The sequence below is a fragment of the Cryptomeria japonica genome, chromosome 4, assembly GCF_030272615.1.
Source record: "Cryptomeria japonica chromosome 4, Sugi_1.0, whole genome shotgun sequence".
Classification (NCBI taxonomy): Eukaryota; Viridiplantae; Streptophyta; class Pinopsida; order Cupressales; family Cupressaceae; genus Cryptomeria; species Cryptomeria japonica.
This window is the reverse complement of record NC_081408.1, coordinates 774205451-774218697: the sequence shown is the minus strand read 5'-3', so window position 1 is coordinate 774218697 and position 13247 is coordinate 774205451. Positions and strand designations below refer to the sequence as shown.

At 35.4% G+C, this 13247-nt stretch overlaps 1 protein-coding gene across 1 annotated transcript; it reads right to left on the bottom strand.

Annotated features, from left to right (window-relative positions):
* Positions 1-10216: 10216 nt before the first annotated feature.
* Positions 10217-12661, bottom strand: LOC131032001 (myb-related protein 340). The gene is made up of 4 exons (XM_057962885.2): positions 12534-12661; positions 12245-12411; positions 11340-11469; positions 10217-10889 (listed from the first exon to the last, which is right to left on the bottom strand). The coding sequence occupies exons 2-4, from the start codon at positions 12384-12386 to the stop codon at positions 10460-10462; spliced, it is 702 nt and encodes a 233-aa protein (XP_057818868.1). The 5' UTR covers positions 12387-12411; positions 12534-12661; the 3' UTR covers positions 10217-10459.
* Positions 12662-13247: the final 586 nt, after the last annotated feature.

Here is a 13247-nt window from a genome sequence, read left to right as displayed (position 1 = left end):
ATGTTTCTACCAAGGAGCAACTTGCAGATATCTTTACCAAACCTCTACCTAAGACCACTTTTGAGTATCTTAGAAGTCAATTGGGGGTTGTCCCTCTTCATGAAGTTAGTTGAGCATGATGTTGATTGCATCAGCCCTTGAATCACTTGCAAAATTTTACATGGATTGATGAAGAAGTAGATGTATTCCACAGAGGGAGCATCAAGTTGCAGTATGTTGTTGATGCAAAGTGAAATTTTAACATTACATGTTTTACTTTCAATTTGGCATTGTTGTCAAAGGGGGAGAAGAATTATGTGATTGAGGAGAAGAATTATGTGACTGGCAAATGGAAACTAGCGACAGGCTGAAGACAAACAGAGCATGGTGAATACTTGGTAATGTAAACCAAGATTCCTATTCACGAATCACAACAACAATCAGAGGCGTTGATAATTGTATTGCCATCAATGCCAAAGGGGGAGATTGTTGGCATTTGCATGAAGATTGCATTAATGATATGTTATGTTGTCATTGATGTCAATTGAACTGATAATGGTATTTATGATATTGCTGATATTATTGTTGTTATTGATATTGTCTTGTAATCGGTAGGAAGAGATTTGAGGAAGATGTTGTAGCCCGGTATATAAGTTTGTGAGTTGAACCAGTAAACCGGTGTATAAGGTTAAACCCTTTCTATGCAATGTAACCGGTAAACCCTACCAGTTGTTTTTGTTAAAAGCTAACCGATCAGTTTGTTGGTTTAAGATCTAATGATGAGCAGTAATGATACTGACACGTGTGATCATTGTATGAGGATAAGTTTAGATTGTTTTGGCACATTTGTTCATTTGTTTGATTTTCTAGGGAATGAGCAAAGTGGATTGCATCTAATGCATAGCACGTGATGAGTTACAAAGTCTGATGAAGCGGTGATCATGGAGCGGTTGGAATTTTCTTGAAGAATGTGTATAGATTGCTATGTAAATCCAACGATCACACTTGAACCAATTTGTTTGTAATCTCTATGAGAGAATTAGGTTTTTCTTGTGTTACCGACCTAATTGATTTGTATTTAAGGTCGATGAAGTTGTTTGTAAAGTTGTTGGCAAAGTGTTGGTAGAAATCAGTTGAGTGTGTGGCTTCCTAACCAGAGAATGAATCTACAATTTGAGTAAAGGCAGATTGAAGCTTAAAAGGATCTGATCAAGAAAATGTAGTGCTATTCAGACAGATCAAGAAAACTTGTTGTTTTCTAACAATTACAGCAGAAGTAAAATCCCCTAACTGGGTAAGCTCTAACAAGCTTGGTTACTTCTTAAATCCTCTAACAAGGTGGTTCATTAGCTTGGATTCTCAAATCCTCTACCGAGGTTACTCCTAACAGGGTATTTTCTTTTCATCAAGGCATTTTGTAAATCCGTTAACTGGGTGATTCCTAATAGGACCAGTTCTTAACATGACTTATTGTAAAAGCTTTAACAGGCTTGGCTCCTAACAGGGCAAACTTCAGAAGATTTCAGATAGCTATCTTGTGAGTCTCATCTCACCGGGGTTTTTACCTATTTGGGTTTTCCACATATAAATATTTGTGTCAAGTGGTGAATTTTTTTTTGGTTATGATCATATATGTTTATTTGATTGACTACTTAACTATTCTGACAAGACATGATAACTGGAAGCATTGAGAGATGGAATGTGTTGATATATGATTAAGCATTTTGATGTTTACAAGATTGAATTTGTTTACTGTTAAGTTGTTATAACAGTTAACCGATTGATGTTGAGTATTCTTATGAGTATTGATCTTGATAGTGAAAGTTTACTTTGTGAGTTTGAATTTGAGATTGGGAAGTTTATATTAGTTTTTCAGTTTACTGATTCACCACCCCCCCCCGCCCTCCCCCCCCCCCCCCTCAATAATCTATCAGATACTTATTCTTTCATCATACCATCACAGGTTCTAAAGTCTTTGAAAAATAGTTTGTGCATAGTCTACTGGTAGAAAGTTTTCTTTCATTTTCTTCTCCAGCTTATCTCAAGTTCTTATCTTCTCCTTTCCCTTTCAAGCTCTTACTTTTTTTAAATGATCCCACTAGATCATTGCATGACCCTTTAACTTGGTGCATGTGAATTTCACTTTCTTTCCCTTTGTCATACGTTGGTCTTGATCCCATCATTTCTCCCTTCTAATGCCCTGAACATCCTTTCCTTAAAGGGTAGTTCATTTAATTTCTCTTCCTCTTCTTGGTGTCTACATGTTGGTCTACACATATTTCTTGGCCTACTTCATCATCAAAATCTTCTCTTGTTTGCCTTATTATTTTATTTGCCATCATTTATACAAGGTCGCCCACCTGTATTTGGAGGTTTTTCATAGCTCCATGCATATGTGAAAGACCTCCTCTTCCTCTTCCTCTCCCAACCATCTTCCTTCTTTGATACCAAATGATGCAATCGAGTTAGAACCTAGTGTTCACCATTAACAACGGGAAATAAGAAACCAAACAAATACAGGGATGAAATCAACTATTCTCCATTATCCTTCAACCACTTTGTTACTGCAAAGGAAAATAATCTTATTTTAATTACAAACTAAAAGTTTTCTTATTTGGCAGATTCTTACAAAATCCAAAATTTGCCATCTTAGGTAATTTTCAAATCCATCCAAACAATCACCAAAAATTCTAAGAATATTGATGTAAGGCAAAAGGGGCACAAGGCACACACACAAGTTCAAACGTTAGTAGATTAGTTCCAACCAAAACTAAATACAAATGAACTCAAAAACCTTAAGATGCATACCAAGAGAGATAAAGCAAACAATAAGAATCATACATAAATGAAAGAGAGAAAGAAGACTCCCCAAGATGCTCCCAAAGAGGCTAATAGATGTTTCTCCCTTGTTCCTCTCCTCTCCAAGTCCCACATGAGTGTAGCTCTCAACTTTTAGCACTATCCATGGATGTCATATGAAGATTCAAGATGGTTGTAGGTTGTAAAAATGAAAACAAATGCTTATGCAAGTGTAAATGGTTTACTATGAGAAAGCTCCTAATTAATGTCTATCTGAATCTTAGTATAATAACAATGCAAAATGTTTTTTTCTTTATTTGAGCAATGAGGTCCTTTTATAGGGAAAAATGTTGATTGAATGGCCAAGATTGAGTGAGCTTATGAAGGGCTAGGATTGATTGGTTTGTGATCCATGTGATGGCTTTCAACCCAATCCCATGATGACAAGTGTCAACATGAGATGGCTTGAGAGGAGACTGAAGAAGCATTAAATGCTTGAGATGACATGAAGGTTACCCTAGGAGGGTTTGATTAGGCTTGATTTAGTGGATAAAGCTTTTATCCAAGGGTAATTGCTTTTATCTAGTGGATAAACTCTTGTGCAAGAGTTAATAGGGATAACTATGGTCAAAGCAATAAATGCTTGAAGAGACCTATGAGTTAAATGAGGGTTGGGTTAGAAGGAAAGCCTCTAACCATGTGAGTAAGTTGAGTTAACCATTAATGGTTATGTAAGAGCCATAAAGGCTCTGAAAGACTTTGGGGGTTAACTTGTTGAAGAATAAAAGCCTTTAATGCATTTCAAAGACTTTGAGGCATTTTTTAGAAGTGACCTTTGTTTGGGAATGTGCAAATGACTAGAGAGGGGGATTAGGCTAAATTGGAAGTGATTAGAAGAATTTCTAGAAGAGGTTTAGGAGGCAAGTGGGAGATGTAGGATTTTACAAGTGGGTGAGGGAAAATAGGATTTAATTAAAATAAAACTGATTTATTGGTGCAACTTGCATTTGTAGGAAAATGCAAGTGGGGTGGGATTTTTAAATAAATATTGAATTATTTAAAAGGGGAATTTGATTTGTGTTTTTAAATAAATGCTGATTTATTTAAATGAGAGTAATGAGGGAAATTAAATAAATTAGATTTATTTAATAATTGGGTTATAGATAGGGATTTTAATTTAAATAAATTTATGTAATTTATTTAATTAAAATAATAGAATGGGGATTGAATGAATTAATTAAATGTAAATTTAATTAATAGAGGAATATTAGTGTATCAAATAAATACTAAGTATTTATTTAATTTAGTGGACAGATTTATGTGTCTACAAATATAAAAAATATAACTATAACACAAATCACCACCCTTATAAACTGATAAGAGTTATGAGTCTGACAAGAACTGAAAAAACAACTTTCTAAAAACTCGAAGAAAAAAAATTAAAAAAGCTTGTAGCTTTGAGGCCCAAGATGAAGGAATTAGCCCTTGTAAAATGCATCGATTTGAGGTCCAAAATAACTTAGAGGTACTATCAAGAATCCAAAAAACTCCTCATGATACACCTCCATGTCAAATTTCAACCCAAATAGACAACCGAGTCAAAAGTTATGACCTCCTGAAGTCCATGCATCATTCTCCTCTAGTTGAAAAGAATGTAGTTCCTGCAGGTTCTTGTCCTCAAAGTGCTACCACTTAATCTGATCTAGCTACTTCAAGTCCCACTATGTATTCAATTTTCTCTCTGCAGGTGCCAACCCTTCCCACTATACCAAGTATCTATTGTATTCTCCTTGCCTGGTATGAATGGTCTTCCTATCTAAAATTTGTGTAAGCTTTTCCCTTTTCTTGCTTGGAATTGATCGCTGCCAATCCACTTCTTCCTCACTCTCATTATCATGATCTTCACCATGAAAAGTATACAAATCAGAAACATTAAACACGAGGGAAGTATCTAGAGGGGCTGAAAAATCTACCTCATAAGCATTATATTGATTTTCTTGAAACCCCTTCAAGGACCAATTTTCTTTTACTTCAACTTGAGGTATGATCCAGTGGGAAACCTCTCTCTTCACAAATAAACCATCAACATATCACCTTCACTACAAACTTGGTGTCATCTACTAATATCTTATAGAGCCTTCTACCTCTCATTACTTGCCTCCAACTTCAGCCTCACTTTTGTTTGCAACTGGTGAAGGCATTCTGCAAAAGCTTTTGTATCATCACTGATTCTTTAGTCAAGTGGTAGCTAAACCAAGCCTAAAACAACCTTAGGATTCCTAACATAAACAACTTGAAATGGTGATTTACTTGTTGATCTATTCACATGACTATTTTAAGAAAATTTTGCTTGGGGCAATGCCAAATCCTCATGATACACCTCCACGTCAAATTTCAACCCAAATAGACAATCAAGTCAAAAGTTATAAAATTTGGAAGTTCTCGCATCACTATGATGATTTGAAAAAAGTGCAAAGTAGATCTAAGGTTCGGTGGTTGTGTAGAGCAGACAGATGAGCACAAATTGTGAACTGTTATCCACATTCGCAGATACTATTTTGTATACAGTTTAATATATTATTTCTATTGTATCTGAATAACAGTTTGTATCTTTCCCTGAAGAAGTGAACTTTAGTTAACCAAGGCTCAATTTTGTATCTTACCAAAGGTTTTCCACCTTAGTATACAAATTTGAAGTAGTGAGCTCTTTGGCAAGAAGGCATATTCATTGTAAACTATTGATATATATTATGAGTTAGATTCTCACAATGGTTTTTCCTAGTTTGGGTTTTCCATGTAAAATTTTTGGTTTACTTGTGTTGATGCTTTTGATGTTTTTGATTAGTAAATCATCGTTAACCGAGGCATTGACCCTTAACATAGTCAAAGACTATCAATAGCTCATGAACAACACCAAAACATCAAGGGTATTGCCCCTTAAAACAACAGCCTTAAGGCAGTAAGAAAGAAAAAACAGGGGTCAAACCCCCCAAAAAAACAGTCGGATGGGCCAAAGAAAGCCCTGTCACACTGGAAAACACCCAAAATCCCAATCAAGGAAGGGGAGAGACACCTGAACCCCAAAAAAGAGGGGTTTGGGGGAGGGGAGAAGACTTCCCCTTCTGCCTGCGAGCAACCATTATCCAATGGATACTATCATTAGGACCATCAAGAGAGAGATCAATTGGGAGAGACCCCATAGGGTTATAATCAATAGTGTCAATAGAGTGCTGCAATAGAACAATAGGAGACTACTACAAAATAATAGTAGGCTGTTGTGAAATAGCACTATAAGTTGGTTCAGTAGGAGTAGATTATGACCGTGGAATAGGAGAAAATGGGGTGGGGACTTCAGGAACAAAGAAGGCCACAATAGGAGGTTCAATAGAAAGTTCAACAGTAGTGAGGGACACAAATTCCTCTCGAGAGGAGACAACAGAATCAGAGTCAAAAACATTGACTATCAAATGATCAATAATAGCATTCTTCCACCAAGTAGCAACACCCCTATGTCGTGGAATAGAACTATCCACAACAAGATGACTCATTGAGAAGTATTTATTGCAGTAAAAGGGGAGGCCCTCTTAATCCAACCGTTGCATCTATGGCCTATCCCCAACCATACTAACCACATCCCTTGAGAGAGGCAAAGAGATATTGATGTCAATTAAAATATGGGAAAAAGTACAATGCCCTATACAAGACATGGCATCATCCACTTTCAAAAAATGACCAATAGAGTTACCAATGGCCTCATGGCAAGATTGCTTCCATAATTGGAGAGGAAGATTAGGAAGGCGAACCCATATTGGACACACAATAAGTGGGTTAAAAGAAGTTGTCCAGTGCTTAATAGAAAGAGGGTGATCACCCCAAGCCCACACCTTGCCCAACACCAAATCTCTATCTAAGAAATAAGTAAAGGAAGCAATAAAAAACCTTTAGCACAATGAAAAATATCAATGCTATAAGAAACCAGAGGCTTCCAAGAATCACTCACCCAATGATGGAGGTCTAGAAGAGAAGGCCAAAACCTAGTAAATCTGCACACCAATGCACAATGTTAATAAAAATTAATATTATCCACAACATCGTGATCACAAACCACCATAGGGGAGGATTTGGCACAGGGAAGGGGATGAATACCCTTAGGAGGATGAGCAACAAATTTGGCCACATGAGAAAAACTTCATCCACCAATGAAGGGGTAGGTTTAGGGGGAACCAAGGCATCACCAAGGGCATTCACACCCCTAGTGTCAACAACAGTGGAAGGACAACATGGACTAGTAGTAGGGACACCATCATAAGCCGCAAAAATAGAATGAGGAGTTACAACCACAACTCCTTTTGGAAGGGCATCCATGAAGGGCAATCCATCTACTGCAGGGGTAGATACATCGTTGGTCGGCACAAAGACACAAGGGCGGGCCGAAATAGAAGCACCACACGAACCAGCTAAGGCCCAAAACACTGGCAACAGTGATGGAGGCCTCCATGCAGAAGGGAGGGGGAAAACCATCCATAGCAGGTATGGAAACAGTAGGAACAACAATGGTCAGAAATGGGCGGGTAGGAGCCATTTAAAAAATGCAATGATGCTTTTGATGTTTTGATGGTTTTATGCATAAATATTTGGATGAATGTTTTGGTTAATGTGATCAAGTTTTTGTATATGTTGATTCACCCCCTCCCCCCCCCCCTCTCAGCTTTCGATAGTGTTCAATAGATCTCTAGGTTATTTTTATGCATATTTAGCTCAAAGCAATCTTAGAAATACTTAATATTTAAGAGCACACACAATTCCAATTACAACATTGACTATTTGTGAAGGTGGAAATCACCAAAATAGGAGATTGACTAAGGCAAACCCCTATATAGCCACACACGCCATTATTTTGTGTTGGAGGTTCAACTACAGGTCCAGGTTAGATTCCAACAAAAGAAACCGTTTGCTGACATTGCCATAGATTTAGATCTCAAATTTCAGCCTCATTTGCTAGGAGCAAGTTGCCTAGGGAACCCCAATCTTGGGAGCAAGGCACCCTCTGCGCTATATTCCCCTCAAAATCAGCTCAAAATTCACCCAAATATAGGACATATGCCTAGGAATCTAGATTAAGAGTCTTAGCTAGTTTCTCAGTATCAAGAATTAGGCACCTTGGGTGACCCAGTCTCAGTAGAAATAGTCTAGATTTGAATCACAAGTGCATTGTACTCTTCTTGTTTCTTTTTTGCATCTCATTTGTAGTTTATAGATTTTTGTTACACTCATTTTCAGATTTAAGCCTAAAACCCTAGCCTTTTGTATCATTCCAATTAACATCTCCAAGCAAACACAAAAATAGAAGCCCTAGGAGCATAGATACTGAATTGACTCTCTTGGATAAGGGGTTAGTCAATCATATTCATCTCTTGGTGGCTTTGTATTCTAATGTGATTGGAAGAGGGGATTATCAACCTACTTGGCCTATCCTATTTTCCAACTATCACAATAAGTAGTAAATTCCTAAATGTTATTTATTTATTTTGAATAAGTTTTGGATTCCTTTCTTTCTTTCTAGTTAAAAGAAAATCCTAATTTTATTATTAAAAGATTAGAAGATTCGATCTTAGAAGGGACTTGTACCTCCATAATTTAGAGGGAAGTTGATAATCACACAACTTACCCAACTATTGGTGGAGATTGTCTTTATAAATAAGGGCAAATAGAGATGAAATTTATAAATATCTTATAAAGAGAATTTAAAAATGATCCTTAGGCTTGATATGCTAACATATATTCTTTTATTCAAGTTTAATTGAATTTCTCCTACTCTTATGTTTTCTTCTCTTCTTTTGAGGAGATCATTTTGTACATGAGTACCTAATATGGCTACACATTTGTTGGGACATATTTCTACCCACCTAAGCTACACTTATGAGGGGATGCTGGTGCATTTTATTTTCTATGCATTTAATTATTTTGTTTCACTCTAGTATACACCTTAGGATATATTTACTTAGGTAAGTGACATGTTGCATATAATAAAGGTTGTTGAGTATATACTTCCCTATGTTGATTAATGGATCTTTATCCTCATTCAATATATATGTAGTAATTTTACTCATCACTAAGTAGTATATCCTGTAAGGCTAGCAATTCACTCTCATTTAAGTATCTTTTCCATCTTGCTTGAGAATTCTCTTTTATTGAATTGCATCTTGTATTTGCATCCTCAATATATTGGAATAGCCAGGATGTGTTGCAATTCCAATCTTTGATTGTCTTGTGCAAATTGATTATTATGATTTATTCTTTTCATCAATATCTTGGATGATTGCATAACCATTTATACAAATCGTATATGCACATATATGATGAGTAATGTTCACTTCAATTGTTTCTTATATCTATTTATCTTCTAAATTTGATTAGATTAGTATTTACATTTAGATTAACAAGCTTCATTATTTTTTGTTGATCTCAATTTTAGAGTATTTAAATTGTAAAAGTAATAGAATGCATTGTAGCCTACACTTAGCTAGATGACTAACCTAAAGGATCATTAAGAAATGAATTTAAAATAAACATGTTAAAAACAATTATTCTTTTCATACCAATATATAGATGAAATGATTATATCACCATATTAATTTTCAAGAGATGAAAATATTTACTTAATTTATAACATACCTTAATTGCTGCTTTTAGAAGGGGTCTATTTCTTATATTAATCCAATGCTTCATCATTGCCACGTTTACTTGTTTATATAAAGAATCAAGACTTTGTTTTGTGTGATTTTGTACAATACTTTGAAAATAGATTGAGGTAATTACAAGAAAGATGATAAGATTAATTTTATGAGCAAACTCTATTCTCTAGATTTTCAAAATATTCAGACTATGATAAGTTAATATTCACATATAATATAATAAAATGCAAATTTATGAAATAAGATCAAATTGGCTTCTTTAGAGTTTCAAAATATTTGGACTATCTTAGCTAATATTCTCATGTATTGAAAGGAGAACTTGTGAAAAAGCAGAGACAAAGCCTGAAAGTTTAATATCATTTAGATCAAGGAATGGGACAAGCTTTTAAGGGCACACCCCAAAAACCATCTAAACCCTAAAAAGGCATTCTCCATTTTCTAATGATACTGAAGAGGATCTTCCTCTCTTCCATAATTGCTTGATACTTATCTTGTACATTGAATAGAGTGAGACTTTCAAATTCAACGAGGAAAAAATTAATATAATTATATTCCCCATATACCATTATTTCCCTCGCTACATTCTTTGTGCTCCTTGTGTGGGCCATAAAAAGAAATCACAAACCAGAGATAGATCCAATAAATGGACATGTCCATGCCAGAAAATATAATAAATAAGTGCGAAATGAGAACCATATGTCAACATTAGCTCAACCACTTGCATTTTTTTGAAAAAAAGTTGTCTCAAATGAGACAAACACCTTTATTGAATGGACAACAATGAAATGCGACATCCAGCTTTGAGATGATAAACTAAACATCTTTAATGTTATCAGAGTAGGTTACATGAATGTGTTCTCTCTCTCATTGTGATCTACTAATGCATCAAGAATCTGATATATTGTTGCAGACCATGTTCTTGACTGCAACTTACTTCAAGCAAAGCTCAGTACTATGGTACATTGTATTTTATTGTCAACAAATAATCAGCATGAGTTGTTCCCATGAAACTTATTCTCTTCAGGCAATAAGAAGCCCAACTCATTAGAAAATGCACATGAATAATTGGGATCAGGAAAGTCGATAATGGGGCTATCCAAATTCGAGTTGCAGAACCAGTCAAGATCTGGAAAACTCAGATCGAGTTCAGGGAATAGAGAAATAGCAGCAGGAGCAGAAGTACATGGATATTCTCTGGGGAAAATGTATGGATACTGCTCAGAGTTTTGGGCCATGGATTCTTTTGTTCCTGATGGGATCTCACAACAATGTTTGGCTTGTTTCTCGGGCTTCCTATATTCACAGTTTTTCTGATCCAACTGTTTGGATGAGTTTTTAGTGCTCAAATGAGTGTTCCAGTAATTCTTTATCTGGTTATCTGTTCGACCAGGTAATCTCCCTGCTATCAACGACCATCTACTCAAATACCCAATAAACAAACAGTTAATAGATTTTAAAATATAAATGAAGGTTTTATATAAGTTAAGTTGCAGTCATAAATATTTACAATGGCAATCAAACAAGGTTTGGAAATCTATTTCAAAACTGACATTTCTTAGATCACTGAGCACCTTATAAGTTTTGCAAAACAGTCTGTCTGAAAGTTAACAACACAGGTATATGTTGTGGCAATCCAGTACACTGATGGGAAATTGTATACAATAGTTTGGCTAAACATTAAGGATACTAGTATTTGTTGCGTGATAGTTCAATACATGAAACTAAGTAGACGATGAAACAGATTTTATATTAACCTGCAATAATATAAGCACAAATGCACAGATAGGAGTTATAATCTCCTACATATAATCTTCAATGGAATGAAATTTTGGAAAATGCAATTATGAGTTCTAGTAAAATTATTACCTATTGCCAAGAAGGCGGTGAAGTCTGATTATAAGCTCTTTTTCATCCGGAGATATATTGCCATGGTTTATGTTGGGTTTCAGGTGATTCATCCACCTGAACCTGCAGCTTTTCCCACTCCTCCTCAAACCTGCAGAAAGGATAACTGTGTTTTTTAGTTCTCACTGCTAATTCTTAAAGAAACTTGAATCAAACTAACTGATTTTGGAGCTTCAATCGATTGAAGAATAGAATATATTTTCTTTCAAGTAGTTGCTGTTAGCTGCAATGTATTCATATTAGACATAATTGCACACATGTTTGTTGATCAATAATACCCAGAGATACAATCTTCTGGTATTCATATTGACAACAATTGCACATATGTTTGATGATCAAAGAACCCAGAGACAAAATCTTCATGTAATCATATTGAGCATAAATCAACATGTTTGATGATCAAAGATACCCAGAGACAAAATCTTCATGTAATCATCTTGAGCATAAATCAACATGTTTGATGATCAAAGATACCCAGAGACAAAATCTTCATGTAATCATCTTGAGCATAAATCAACATGTTTGATGATCAAAGATACCCAGAGACAAAATCTTAATGTAATCATTTGAGCATAAATCAACATGTTTGATGATCAAAGATATCCAGAGAAAAAATCTTCATGTAATCATATTCAGCACAATCACACACATGTTTGATGATCAAAAATATCCAGAGAAACAATCTTCGTGGGATCATATAGCTACAATTACAAACATGTTTGATGATAAAAAAAATCTCAAGAAACAAGCTTCTAAACTTCTAAACGAAAATGTATCATACATATTGAAGCTGGGCCACAAGAGAAATTTGGCAAACACCACATGACAAATATGGAATCATTATCTCATTTGATCATATCCTTCACCTGCTTTAATTGGGAGAGTTGTCCAGCCACCTGCATCCATTCCATGGCTTGCCATGTAATTAAGCAGCAACTCATCCTCTTGGGCAGTCCAAGCTCCTCTCTTCATCTCACCACTAGAAGAATCAGCCATCTTCAAGTTCATATAAGACGCTTTTGACAGTTCCAAGCTACAAAAATTCACAATGAAAACCAATCAAATCACTTCTGTCAAATCACAGTGTAGAGCAAAATGGTTCATCATCCAAGCTTTTCTTTGAAGTTTAACAGATTTTGCTTGAAGAAATCTTACCCAATCCCCGCTTTAAATCTTGGTGCACAGATCTATTCTACTGTTAAGACTAGTATTAAAAGAATAGCTCCAAATAGCTTGTCCGTTTCTGCATTCCTCTAGCGTACAAGGCACATGGATGCCATTCAAATTTACTTTGCATTAAAAACACATAAGGACAAGGCTTTGTAATTTCGATGAGGCTTGGGCATACTTCCCAAGACAAATTTTATTCGATATGTTTAGACATAAATGAGATTTAGTATTATCATATTCTCTCGGTATTGTTTATAAAATGAATGAGCAGTACCTGCCATGGGCACTGAATTGTTCAGGTTGATTATAAGTCCAATGCCCATCTGGCTTAGGACTGTAGCCCTCGTGGCTTTTCTGCAGCCTATCATTAAATGGGAGCTGATTTGCTTTATAATGAAATCCCAGAAACGTGTATTACATAATGCAATAAGTACATGAATGATTCAATCATTAATCTTGTCCATGGTGTTCCAGGCAGGAGATGGATAATAATGAATGTAAATCTAGGATTCTATTTTTGTTATTAATAAGACAGGTTGTAGTAAAATACAGCCAGTCAAATATTTTAACATGGTTTCTATTTAAGGTTTTTGATGGTGGGCTCTAATCGAGATTAAGCAGACCAGAATGTTTTTCAAGGTCTAAAAACAAGTTTTGGAGAACATCTAAAATCTTGTAATGAAAGGCAAAATACTCATC

Bases quoted from the DNA above. Each gene is read 5' to 3' on its own strand.
- LOC131032001 (XM_057962885.2), bottom strand. From the start codon at position 12,386: ATGAACTTGAAGATGGCTGATTCTTCTAGTGGTGAGATGAAGAGAGGA. The intron at 11,470-12,244 runs GTGAAGGATATG...TCCTTTCTGCAG, and splicing joins AACTCTCCCAATTAAAGCAG to GTTTGAGGAGGAGTGGGAAA. The intron at 10,890-11,339 runs GTAATAATTTTA...GTATTTGAGTAG, and splicing joins CACCGCCTTCTTGGCAATAG to ATGGTCGTTGATAGCAGGGA.